This window comes from Cotesia glomerata, linkage group LG8 (genome assembly GCF_020080835.1).
Source record: "Cotesia glomerata isolate CgM1 linkage group LG8, MPM_Cglom_v2.3, whole genome shotgun sequence".
In the NCBI taxonomy this organism is placed as follows: domain Eukaryota; kingdom Metazoa; phylum Arthropoda; class Insecta; order Hymenoptera; family Braconidae; genus Cotesia; species Cotesia glomerata.
In genome coordinates this window covers 15120026-15132144 of record NC_058165.1, presented here as the reverse complement: position 1 = coordinate 15132144, position 12119 = coordinate 15120026, and the positions used below count along the sequence as shown (strand labels likewise).

Below are 12119 nucleotides of genomic sequence, written 5' to 3'. Positions count from 1 at the left end.
AATTCATTCTTTTTTCGGATAAGTATTAAATTTTTCGTAGTAGTGCATTATCTGTTTCAAGGTTAGACTTAATCATTAATCATAATTTTTATTGAAAATTATAATATTGTTAAAGCTGATCTTATGTTATTTAAAATGAAAAAAATTATTTGAAAATATGACAAGGGGGGCTAAAGAAAGTCGAGTCTTAGTTCGAATTTCAATAAATATCTAAGCCAGGTATATATTATTCATACCCATTTTTTATATTACTGCTAGGTCATTTGTAAAGAAGTTTTTCTTTGTAAATTTTATATTACTTTCTGTTTCTATTTGTTAATTAGCCTAAACCTATGAATTGTTTTGTATATAATTATTATTCAGGGCCATCCGTGCGTAGAAACTATTACGTGAAATTTAAATAATCATCAATTTTAACAATCAATTCGTTCTTTTTTCGGATAAGTATTAAATTTTCTTTTATTTCTCGTAGAAGTGCATTATCTATTTTAAGGTTAAACTTAAACATTAATCGTAATTTTCATTGAAAATTATGATATTGTTTAAGCTGATCTTATGTCATTTGAAATGAAAAATTTTATTTGAAAATATGACAAGAGGGGCTAAGGAAAGTCGAGTCTTAGACCTACTTTTTATAAATATCTAAGCCAGGTATATATTATCCCTACCCATTTTATATTACTGCTAGGTCATTTGTAAAAAAATATTTCTTCGTAAATTTTCTATGACCTTTCATTTCTATCTGTTAATTAGCCTGAACCTATGAATTCTTTTGTTTATAATTATTATTCCGGGTTATCCGTGCTTAGAAAACTTTACGTGAATTTTGAATAATTATTAATTTTAACAGTCAAATTGACCTTTTATCGAATAAGTACTACATTTTTTCAAGTGATCACCAATTATCCGTGCCAAAGTTAAACTTGCTTATCATCTATTATATTTTTTTTTTAAATTTTATTGTTCACAAAATTTTATATAATTAAAAAAAAAAGCAAACTTAAGCCGTTAATGTGAAAGTGAGTTTGCCAGATTTAAATAGTGCCGCCAGCTTTTAACTAAAGAAAAGCAGGATATGAATTATCCTTTTTTTTTTTTTATAATACCTGCTTTAATTTTTATTCCACGATAAGTCTGATACAAGTTAATGTTTATTCTCAATAAATAATCTCCTCTTAGTCGAGTCATGATAAGCCACATAAGATTTTATCAAAATATATTTTTGTGTGTGTGTGTGTGTGTGTGTGTGTGTGTGTGTGTGTGTGTGTGTGTGTGTGTGTGTGTGTGTGTGTGTGTGTGTGTGTGTGTGTGTGTGTGTGTGTGTGTGTGTGTGTGTGTGTGTGTGTGTGTGTGTGACTATGTGACTCGCTTATAACTTTTGAACTACTAAACCGATCGGAATCTACTAAACGGCGTTTTAAAGATTTCTCTCAAAATTAAATTTCCTGTGAATTTGAACCGATTCGGACCGATAGGATTTGAGAAATTTTGAAAAATCTCAAAAAAAATAAGAAAAAAATTTTTTTTAAACTTATAACTTTTAAACGGCTTTATCGATCAACTCTAAAAACTAATCCGCCTTTGAGCTTGAAAAACCACGTCGATCGCCACTAAGCTGGTCAAAATCGGTTGATTCGTTCAAGAGATATCGTGAACGAAAGAAACCCGAAAAAGTGTTTTTTCGGGATTACTCCGAAATTTGTAGTTCGATCAATTAAAATTGCAAAATTACTTATGAGGATGATAAAACGGCGTCGAATGCCGCCAACCGCGTGAAAATTGCTTGATCCATTCAAAAGTTATTGCGGTTTGAAAATTCCAAAAATAGTGTTCTATGAAACTTCTATCAGACTTTCGAGCTGGGAGAGCTCAAATGCATAGAAATATTTTTTCTTTGAACTCAGCAAGCTTAAAATATCACATAAATTATATTTTGAGCTCAAAAATGTCATAAGTACAATTTTAAGCGCCCAGGAATGGAATTAGCGGGAAGTTGCAGGGATGGCCTTTAAGGTGAATCGTTTGTCTAATTTTTTTTTGTCAGATCAGGCGAATCCCTCTAGATAATCGTCAGATTATGAGACAGTACGTTTAGAACATAAAGATGAACCATATATATCTTAATCTGACGCGCTTGAGTATTTCAAAATGGCGAATTTTTTTTGCACATTATGAAAATGCCCGCGAGTTTGCATCCCATCGAAATCGTCAGATTAGTGAATGAGAGCTTTTTTTTGGTGCACTTAACACTCCCTTAGAAAATCTGACGCGCTCGATAAAAAATTTTTTTTTTCATTTTCAACCCTTACATACAACCACCCGCATCATGCAAACGATCAGATTAATATACGTACATTATTACAAATACGTAGAGCATTGATGCTATCAATATCTGACGCGCTCGAGGATGTCCATGCAACAGTTTTTTTTTTACATATTTAAAAATTTATAGCCGCTTCCCCCACCGATGTAAAGGTATATATCATATAACATTTTTTTCTTCTTATCACCTAAGCTTTGCAACCCAATAGGTCTCTACGACGCTCGAGTAAATCCCCATTTAGCATCGTGGGCTCCCCTACTAAGAAGGGAAGGAGTGGCATACGCGTCTCTGACTGTTGGTCTCAGAACTGTATATAACAGACCGTAATTGACGCTATCCCCACTTAGCTTATTATATTTCTCAATACTCAACAACACTCAATACTCAACACAAAATAAGTTATAAAATAAATAATACTTGTCTGGGTATGTGAGAATTTTATTTGAACATGAACATGGGGCCATCATTTGTACCAAGAAGGATATGGTTAAATGTTTAGAATCCTTTTTTTTTTTTTTAATATAATTGACTTGCTACTAATTGAATGATTTTCATCAATTATACCGGGTCGTCCGTGCCAAGGTGTTTTTGGTAAATTATATATAAACCCTTATTTTTGTGCTATATTTAGAAGAGTAAAGATAAAAATTATTATTTATAAACAAAATCGGACCATTATAGCTAGGATGGGGCCCAATGGCAATTATTTACAGCTCTTTTAAATTTTTTATTATAATTGGCTGAGCATAAATTATATTTATTTATTTTGTTTATAATTTTAGACCATCCATGCTGAGGTGAACCGCGTTAATTAATGACAACACTTTTATTTTTATTAAATAATCGATCGGATAATGAAATTTGTTAATAAATAATTTATTATTGTAAATATCATAGATATTAAAAAAAAATCAACTCCAAAATGAATATGTTTTAGATGAATGGGAAATACATGTTAAAGACAGATTAAAAATTTCGGAGTACTTTTATTAATAAATATAAATTATGTACATGAGAGACATAAAAAAAAAAAATTTATATATGTATTTAAATATTTATTAATCAGGAAACAGTAAAGATATTTATAGGGATATGAAATTTTTTGAATTAATAAATTAATAATTACTCACAAATGTAATTGTAATTTAACATCCTGGATTTTTTTATTTTAATCTAATAGTTCTTATAAAAATTAAAACACTTATATTTTTTAACAATTTATAGTTTATTGTTATTGTTATTTATTTTTATTGTTATTATTATTTACATTTTATTGTTATTATTATTTACATTTTATTGTTATAATTTATAAATTATTGACATTTATTTTAAAACTGATAAATATTTCACGAGCAATAAAAAGAAATTATTATTAAAATAAATAATTTTATTTAAATAATTATAATAAAAATATTGATTGCACAAATATTTTTAATTTAAACCACTGAATAATTATTACAATTTAAAAAACAATAAATTAATATTTTTATCGTAGTTTTGTATAACTTGTATAATGGAGTACACATCATCTACTTATATACAAGAGAAAAATGTATGCTTTTACAGGGAGCTCTCTAATGGTACGAGGATCCGGTTAAAGTTCTAAATGCACATGTATCCGCCATCTATTAGATTTTCATTACATTAATTTAGGAAATCTGTTTTACTCTCAATTTCTACGATGAGTTTTGTCGCAACCAGGTGGCACGACGCGATAATGTTTAGTACAACCACTTGGCCAACCTTAACATACGAAATCTCATATCCAGTTCTGCAAAATGTCGCACACTCTTTTGTCCCTCCCTCAGGTATATTTTATACATGTAGAGCAAAAATAGTATTCACACAAAAATTCAATTAAAACTGAATTAAGTTCATGTCTGGAAATACAAATATTCTTAAACTAAAAAATACGAGCTGCAAATAAAAAGTGGTTACGAACAGAAGTACGAATCGTTAAATTAAAGTCTAATACTTGGTGATTCTGAGCAGAAAATGGATGTTCATTTAGTTATTTATACAAAAAAATTTATTTTTGATAATTTATTAATATCTCCTAATCGTGTCATCGATTATAAAAAAAGTCCAAAGCATGAGAAATCATTAGCGATACAATCATCTACAACAATCATTTTAGTGCCAATGAATACAAAGGGTTTTAGTGGATATGCAGGATCAGGTTATGTGACATTGATGAAAAATTCGTTATTATACCGTTCATCAGCTTTAAAACTTTATGCTGATTTAATACTACCTGAAATAATACCCCATGAAAAAATTATGAACTTCACGGGTATTTTTCTTATGAAATTAAAAATGCCTCGGAAACAATTTTTAGACTACATTTGGTAATTACATACACATATGTTCATATATATATATAGTCAAGATTTCTAAATTATTATTATTTTTATTAATCTTTTAGATGAGTATCTTCGTGTTTTGCCTATTAAAATCACATGTAGGAATGTTTTCTTTATAGGAACGATATTATAACGTCTATGGTATTAGAGAGAAGAGAAATAAGTTATGCCATGTCCTGGTTGTCAACGTTAGGCGGCGCGTTTTCAGCTATGGGAGATCAATTTTGTCATTGTGTAAGAAAATACATAACAAATAGTTTTTTATGTCATTTGGCTAACAACTTAGGTTCTCGAGTCTACTTAACTTACCGTAATAAACAATTTTAGATCACTGGAGCTTAACCGCATAATACTGATTTTCTTCTAAACGTTTAAATAATTTAAAAAAATTTTTAAAGGTCAGTTCTTTTCAATATTAGAAAGCTAGCTTTTAATAAAAAACGTGGTTTGAAGTCTGACCCTTAAATTTTATTTAAAATTATTTGAAGACTCTATAGAAAATTACGTTATTATTTATAAATTATGATTTTAACAAATGAAATTTAATAGTAAAACACGGTCCATTGTTTCACAATTGTAGTATTTTATTTTTCTTAACACTTACACATAAAATTTGAATGCATTTGAATTTGACTTGAAAAATATTGTACGTGACACAGGACAAAATACTATTGTAGACTTGGGGTAGAATCAGCTCTAGCTTACAGATTAGATGTAAAAGAATACCACTGTCTCTACCCGAAAAAAAATTTTAATATATAATCATGTACAATTATATATGATTATAATTAGCCAGTTTTTATTTATGATTATACACTAGGGTGGGCCAAAAAAAACTTTTAATTTTTTTTTCTTTAGCTACCGCGAAAATATCGTCCAAGATGACGAAAAAAAAATTCTGGTAAAGTTTGAGCTCTTAATATCAATATCTAGAGGTGTCACATGGTGATTTTTGATTTCCCCTTTAAATAACACGGGAATTTTTTTTTTTTTTGGAATTTTGATGTATCTTAACGAGTTATTGTGTGGTAAAAATAAATAGATATTTTTGTAGGAAATTGAACGGCCTACAAAAAAGGTCTGATATAATTTTTCGCTTAGTCAACTCAGTTAAAAGTTATTCGCAGTTAAAATTCAACTTATAATAATATACGATGACTTTCACAATTTTTTATACTTTTAACAATAAAACGGCTAAAAATCATAAAACAACATATTTTTCGTGATTTTATTTTTTACTTCCCAAATTTATTGAGAAAAACTTATGTTATATGATAACCCACTCCCAATACGGATTGCGAGGGTGGGTGTTAACAATGAAAATTTAAAATTTACTAGCTATAGTTCCTATAGACTTAATTTGGTAGTAGTCTTTTATTGGTCATGTAGAGATCATCTCAATACGGATTTCAATAAATTCTACTTCCTTTTCTGTGTACAGAAATAAAATTTGATAGAATCTCAAGAGAAACAGGAAATTCCAGAAATGGCCTCGAGGGTCAACCGATTTGAATATTTTTTTTTCTTTTTAATTAGATATCAGCTAAAAATAGTAGAAGAGAAAAAATGTTGTTATTTATGAACTAGGACCTTTTGAGACGTGAAATTTAGGATAAGTCTATTGGGTTTCAATGAAATTTTCTAAAAATTTCCTTACAAAGATCGTCTCTCTGGCAGCAGGGTAAAAGTCATAGTAAAGTTTTCAAAACTTAATATTAATGATAGTTATTCAGTCAATGGACTAAGAATTTTACATACATGCATGGAAATAACATGTTATTTTTGCTGATCACATAACCGATAAATTTTTCTTATTGCGAGATCGCGGGTTTGTAACAGATGAAAATGAATGCATTTTCCAAACATTTGATATATAAAAAATAAATTTGGCTAATTATTTAAATAGAATTTGTAAAAAAAATTTTAAATTTATTTTATATAGAAAAATAATGTCACTGAAAAAATTTTGAATCACAGGAAAATTCTTCGCATTTGAAGCTAGATAGATTTCAACTTCACTTATGAGACTTACAATGACTTTAACTAAAACTTTCAATACTCCATTTGGAATCTGTGCAAATCAAAACAATACTCCAATTAAATTTCAAGTCTAGATCTAAAAATGCAATTCTACAAAGCCCTCAGCGAAGCAAGCGGGTAACAGCAAATTAATAAATAATATATATAATCGCATCAAAAATCTTTACAGTACTTCCGACTACATTGAAATCAGTTTTCAACGCTTTTATTCGAATTCTGTGCCATATGACATAAGTTTTTCTCAATAATTTTGCGAAGTAAAAACGAGAAAAATCATGAACAATATGTTGTTTTATGATTTCAAGCCGATTTATTGTTAAAAAGTATAAAAAATTGTGAAAGTCATCGTATATTATTTTAAGTTGAACTTTAACTGCGAATAACTTTTAATCGAGTTGACTTAGCGAACAATTATATTAGACCTTTTTTGCAGGCCGTTCAATTTCCTACAAAAATATCTATTCATTTTTACCACACAATAACTCGTTGAGATACATCAAAATTCAAAAAAAAAAAAAATAAATAAAAATTCCCGTGTTATTTAAATGAGAAATCAAAAATCACCATGTGACACCTCTAGATATTGATATTAAGAGCTCAAATTCTACCAGAATTTTTTTTTCGTCATCTTGGACGATATTTTCGCGGTAGCTAAAGAAAAAAAAATTAAAAGTTTTTTTTGGCCCACCCTATTATACACACATGACCTTCTTACACATAATTATATATGATTATATATAAAAAATTTTTCTCAGGTATCTATCTTACTTTGTGATTTATTCTGATATAAAATACTATTGTGAATTAATATAAAAATATTTTTCAGGCTAAAATTGCTGGAAAAATTTCGATTCATCAATTCAAGTTAGCGATGCGTTTAGGTGACCCATCGGTAATTGCCTGTTGCAAATTATATGTATGTTTAAGTCTTATACAACAAGAAAAATATGATTGGCCAAAAATCATCATTCCTAGAATCTACAAAAATTCAAAAACAAGTAAAGATGAGAACTTAGGAAGAATGTGTCAAGGAATATGGGCAAAACTTAAATATTGTTATAGTTTGAATAAAAAAAAGAAAAAAAAATTGGTTTATATATCGTAAAGTGTACGAACTGAAATTGTGCATTTTGGTGTATATAAACTTATTATGTTCTTACTGATTTCAGTGGTATCAGTGATGAGAGAAATAAAAACTACATTATCATTAAAATTTTAACTTAATTATTTTTTAATTGTATTAAGATATATATATATATATATATATATATATATATATATATATATATATATATATATATATAGATATATATATATATATATATATATTATATTATTATATATATACATTATTATTATGTATCCATGGATATCAGCTAAAAACGAATTTCGCGATAATCGACTTTATATGTAGGTTATGTCATATTGGTGAGTAAAATGTAAAAAAAATGTTTAAAAAAATGGTAAAAAAATGTTTTCGTTTATAAACTCAAACTTCTTGAGACATAAAACTTAGAACATAGGTATCTATTAAACTTCAATAAATTCAGTAAAAATTTCTTTACAACGATCGTCTCTTTGGCAGCGGAGAAAAAGTCATTGTAATGTTTCCAAAACTTAACTTTACATGTAGCTATATATATATATATATATATATTAGGGTGTTTCAAAAAAAAAAAATTTTTTTTTTTTTAATGGTGTTGAAAAGTTGAAAGTACATTTAAAAACAAAAATTTTGACGCCTATTAGAGCCTTTAATATTAATATTAAGGTTTGCCTCAATTCATTTGTTATTTTTCTATTTAAATAACACGAGAAAATTTTTTTTTTTACTTTTCAATTTTAATTTCTTCGGAATGGCTTGTTTACACAATATCCCAGAAAGAGGTCTTATAGGAAATTTCACGCTCTACAAAAAACGTCTGAGGGTCAAAGTTGATGTAAACGATGAAAATAATAACTACAGTAATAGTGATAACAATAATGAAGAGAACATTGATATCAATTATAATAACAATAATGATAGTGGTACATTTGATGTCGGAGAGTTCGGTAATGACAATGTTGACTATTCTTGTACAGTTGAGACTGATAATGTTGTTAATCATGAAATATCAAGTCAAACATCTAAGTTATCCCAGAAATCTTTGGAAAGTAATACTTCTCGTTTAATCTCTGATTATGAAGATGAAATTCCAAAACAACAAGTTCCTAAAATTGATCTAATGACATCAGAACTTGGTGCGGCTTTGGATAGAGCTGATGTGAGTAGTAGGTCGGCGACTTACATTTTTGCTGCTTTATTATCTAGCCTAAATATTGATTGTGCAAGCGTAAACTTCAGTCATTTGACTATTCACCGAGCACGGGAAAAATTTCGCAAAGAAGCGACGTTAAATCTGAAAACTAATTTGGAAACTGATACTTATGTGCTACATTTTGATGGAAAACTGTTGTCAGATATTACAGGTATAGAACAAGTTAACCGGCTTCCTATTATTTTATCATCATCAGGTAAATTTCAACTGTTAGGAATCCCCAAACTAGAATCTGGAACTGGACAAAATCAAGCTTCAGCTATTATTACAACAGTAAAACAATGGAATATTAATACTGATAACATCAAAGCATTGTGTTCTGATACTACAGCGTCAAATACGGGTAAATTACTTATTAATTATTAATATATAAAGCGTTTAGTTATAGTAATGTTAAATGCTAAATTCTTATTTTATTTTTACAGGAATCAGAAATGGTGCGTGTGTATTAGTAGAAAAGGCTCTGAATCGACAACTGTTATACTTGCCATGTCGACACCATATTTTTGAAATTGTTCTTCGAAGTGCATTTGAAATATACTGGCCTGCTTCATCTGGCCCAAACGTTCCAATTTATCAGAGATTTAAAAAGAAGTGGGATTAAATTGATCAATCAAACTTTACGGCTGGTATTTATGACCAAGAAATTTTGGAAGTTATAACACCAATCAAAGATGAAATTTTGAAATTCGTTAATAATCAAATAGAAGTAAAATTTTTTAATCCAGCGCTAAAGAATTATCAACTGATGTTAAAGTGAAACATGAAAATTTATGAAGTTCCGTATAATCATCCATTTTACACTTGATAATTAACCCCGTTGTAAATAAAAATATTGGAAATCAATTTCACATGATTATTACATTCTTAATCATCATTAACGATTACAATTGCATTTGTAAAATATTTTGTAACTTTTACTTCACATCAGTTGATAATAATTAATGTTCTTTACTTTGAGGTTGCAATGTAATTAATTTTATTTTTACTTTGAACTTTTTTGTAGATGGATCATTGTCGTGACGATTACCGTGAACTCCTGCAATTATCATCGATATTTTTGAGTGCTACTACCACAAATATTATATTTAAGCATCCTGGAGCTGTCCATCATCCAAGGTGGATGGCTAAAGCAATATATAGTTTAAAAATTTTTTTATTTAGAAATGAATTTCATCTTACTAAATCAGAAATAGCTGGATTATCAGAACTTAGTTTATTTATCATAATATTCTATTTAAAAGCTTGGTATACTGCGCCGTGCGCTATAGCAGCACCTAATAATAATTTAACTTTAATTAAAGAATTAATTTCATACAAAAAATTTAATAATATTATTTCACGGATATGCTCAGAAAAATTAGCCGATCACTTGTGGTATTTAAATAACGAGTTGTCTGTTTTATCTCTCTTTGACGAAAGTGTTTCAGTTGAAACAAAAAGAAGAATAGTTCATGCTTTAAAAAACTGTGAAACCAATGAAACTACAACGAGTCGTTTTATAATCGATAAGAAAAATTTAGAGTCATTATTAAATAAAGATCTTAGTCAATTTGTATCTATGAGATCGATAAATCTGTTTAAATCGTTTGATTTGTCGTATGATTTCATTGATGAGGATGTAACTTTGTGGCCTCAGAATCTAAATTACAAAAGAAACTTGGAGTATTTTGAGAAACTTCAAGTTGTAAATGATGTAGCAGAACGCGGCGTGGCATTGATAGAGCAGTATAATCGATGCTTAACGAAAAATGAAGAATAGCTTCAGTATTTATTGCAAGTAGTGACAGAACACAGAAAACGATATTCTAATTGCAATAAAAATAATTTTATAAAACTGTAATATTTTCAAGTTAGAAAAAATTTTATGAATTGTTGTTAAATATTGTTTTTTGTTATAAAGAATTGATTGTTTAATAGAATTTATTAGTATTTGGTAGAAAATAAAATAAATTTGTTATAAAAGAGACCCAAAAATCATTTGTTTAATAATTTTAACCTTTATATTTATTTATTTGTACTTTTTGTGAGTTACGTATGGAGTTAATAAGCAAAAAAAAAATTAAAATCTCAAATTAACAGAATTCAATTGATTTAACAAAAAAAAACAATATCAATATAAAGTATGATTTTTTTTTGCAATTTTATTGGAAAATATTTGAAATTTTTGATTGGTGTTATTTTTGATTGCAAATATCTTTGAAACGGTTGATCTGAGGAACTTTGACCTTCAAACGTTTTTTGTAGAGCGTGAAATTTCCTATAAGGGTTCTCTCTGGGATATTGCGTAAACAAGTCATTCCGAAGTAATTGAAATTCAAAAATAAAAAAAAAGTTTTCTCGTGTTATTTAAATAGAAAAATTACAAATGAATTGAGGCAAACCTTAATATTAATATTAAGGGCTCTAATAGGCGCAAAAATTTTTGTTTTTAAATGTACTTTCAACTTTTCAACACCATTAAAAAAAAAAAATTTTTTTTTTTTTTTGAAACACCCTAATATATATATATATATATATTATAACCAAAATTTTTAACATCGGGTAGACCTGCTACTACGTAGCAGATTAACCTACTCAATGTTGGTTATACTTCTGTCTCTCACTCTCGCTTCCAGTCTCAACTAAAACCCAAGGCGCCAGATAATTTTAACCCAAGAGAAATTACCAAAACTCAATAAATGTAGCTCAAAACGAAAAATACTCTAAAACTTAATAAATAAAAAAAAACTAGAACCTGAGACTGGTAGCTAAAGCGGAAAGACAGGTAAGCCACAGTGTCGCTCAGTATGCTGGTTTGTGGAGAGAGGGAGGGATTCGGATGCAGATAAGAATTAATGTGATTATTAATACGCTTAGATATTCAATTGATCTTTGATTTATTAACAAACTAAATATCAAAAATCATAAACTTGACTCGATACAAAATCATAAATATTACAAAAATAAACGGAATAATTTACTGACAAAATAATAATTAACTAAAACCTCAATGTAGCGTGATAACTCAAAACGATAACTAAAATGTAACCTGGAGCTCTAACAATTCTCATAATAAATCTCAATCACCCTCAA

The 12119-nt window shown here is 28.1% G+C and overlaps 2 protein-coding genes across 2 annotated transcripts; both read left to right on the top strand.

Annotated features, from left to right (window-relative positions):
• The first annotated feature begins 3944 nt into the window (after positions 1-3944).
• Positions 3945-7939, top strand: LOC123270637 (uncharacterized protein F58A4.6). The gene is made up of 3 exons (XM_044736769.1): positions 3945-4671; positions 4806-4920; positions 7553-7939. Exons 1-3 carry the CDS (start codon positions 4319-4321, stop codon positions 7829-7831), a joined length of 747 nt encoding a protein of 248 aa, XP_044592704.1. The 5' UTR covers positions 3945-4318; the 3' UTR covers positions 7832-7939.
• A 569-nt stretch (positions 7940-8508) lies between these two features.
• Positions 8509-10899, top strand: LOC123270273 (ABC transporter G family member 7-like). The gene is made up of 3 exons (XM_044736265.1): positions 8509-9387; positions 9470-9753; positions 10051-10899. The coding sequence occupies exons 1-2, from the start codon at positions 8583-8585 to the stop codon at positions 9646-9648; spliced, it is 984 nt and encodes a 327-aa protein (XP_044592200.1). The 5' UTR covers positions 8509-8582; the 3' UTR covers positions 9649-9753; positions 10051-10899.
• The last annotated feature ends 1220 nt before the right edge of the window (positions 10900-12119 follow it).

Coding starts and splice junctions, on each gene's coding strand:
- LOC123270637 (XM_044736769.1), top strand. CDS start 4,319: ATGGATGTTCATTTAGTTATTTATACAAAAAAATTTATTTTTGATAAT. Junction 4,672..4,805: donor CAATTTTTAGACTACATTTG/GTAATTACATAC, acceptor TTTTCTTTATAG/GAACGATATTATAACGTCTA. Junction 4,921..7,552: donor GAGATCAATTTTGTCATTGT/GTAAGAAAATAC, acceptor AATATTTTTCAG/GCTAAAATTGCTGGAAAAAT.
- LOC123270273 (XM_044736265.1), top strand. CDS start 8,583: ATGGCTTGTTTACACAATATCCCAGAAAGAGGTCTTATAGGAAATTTC. Junction 9,388..9,469: donor TACTACAGCGTCAAATACGG/GTAAATTACTTA, acceptor TTATTTTTACAG/GAATCAGAAATGGTGCGTGT.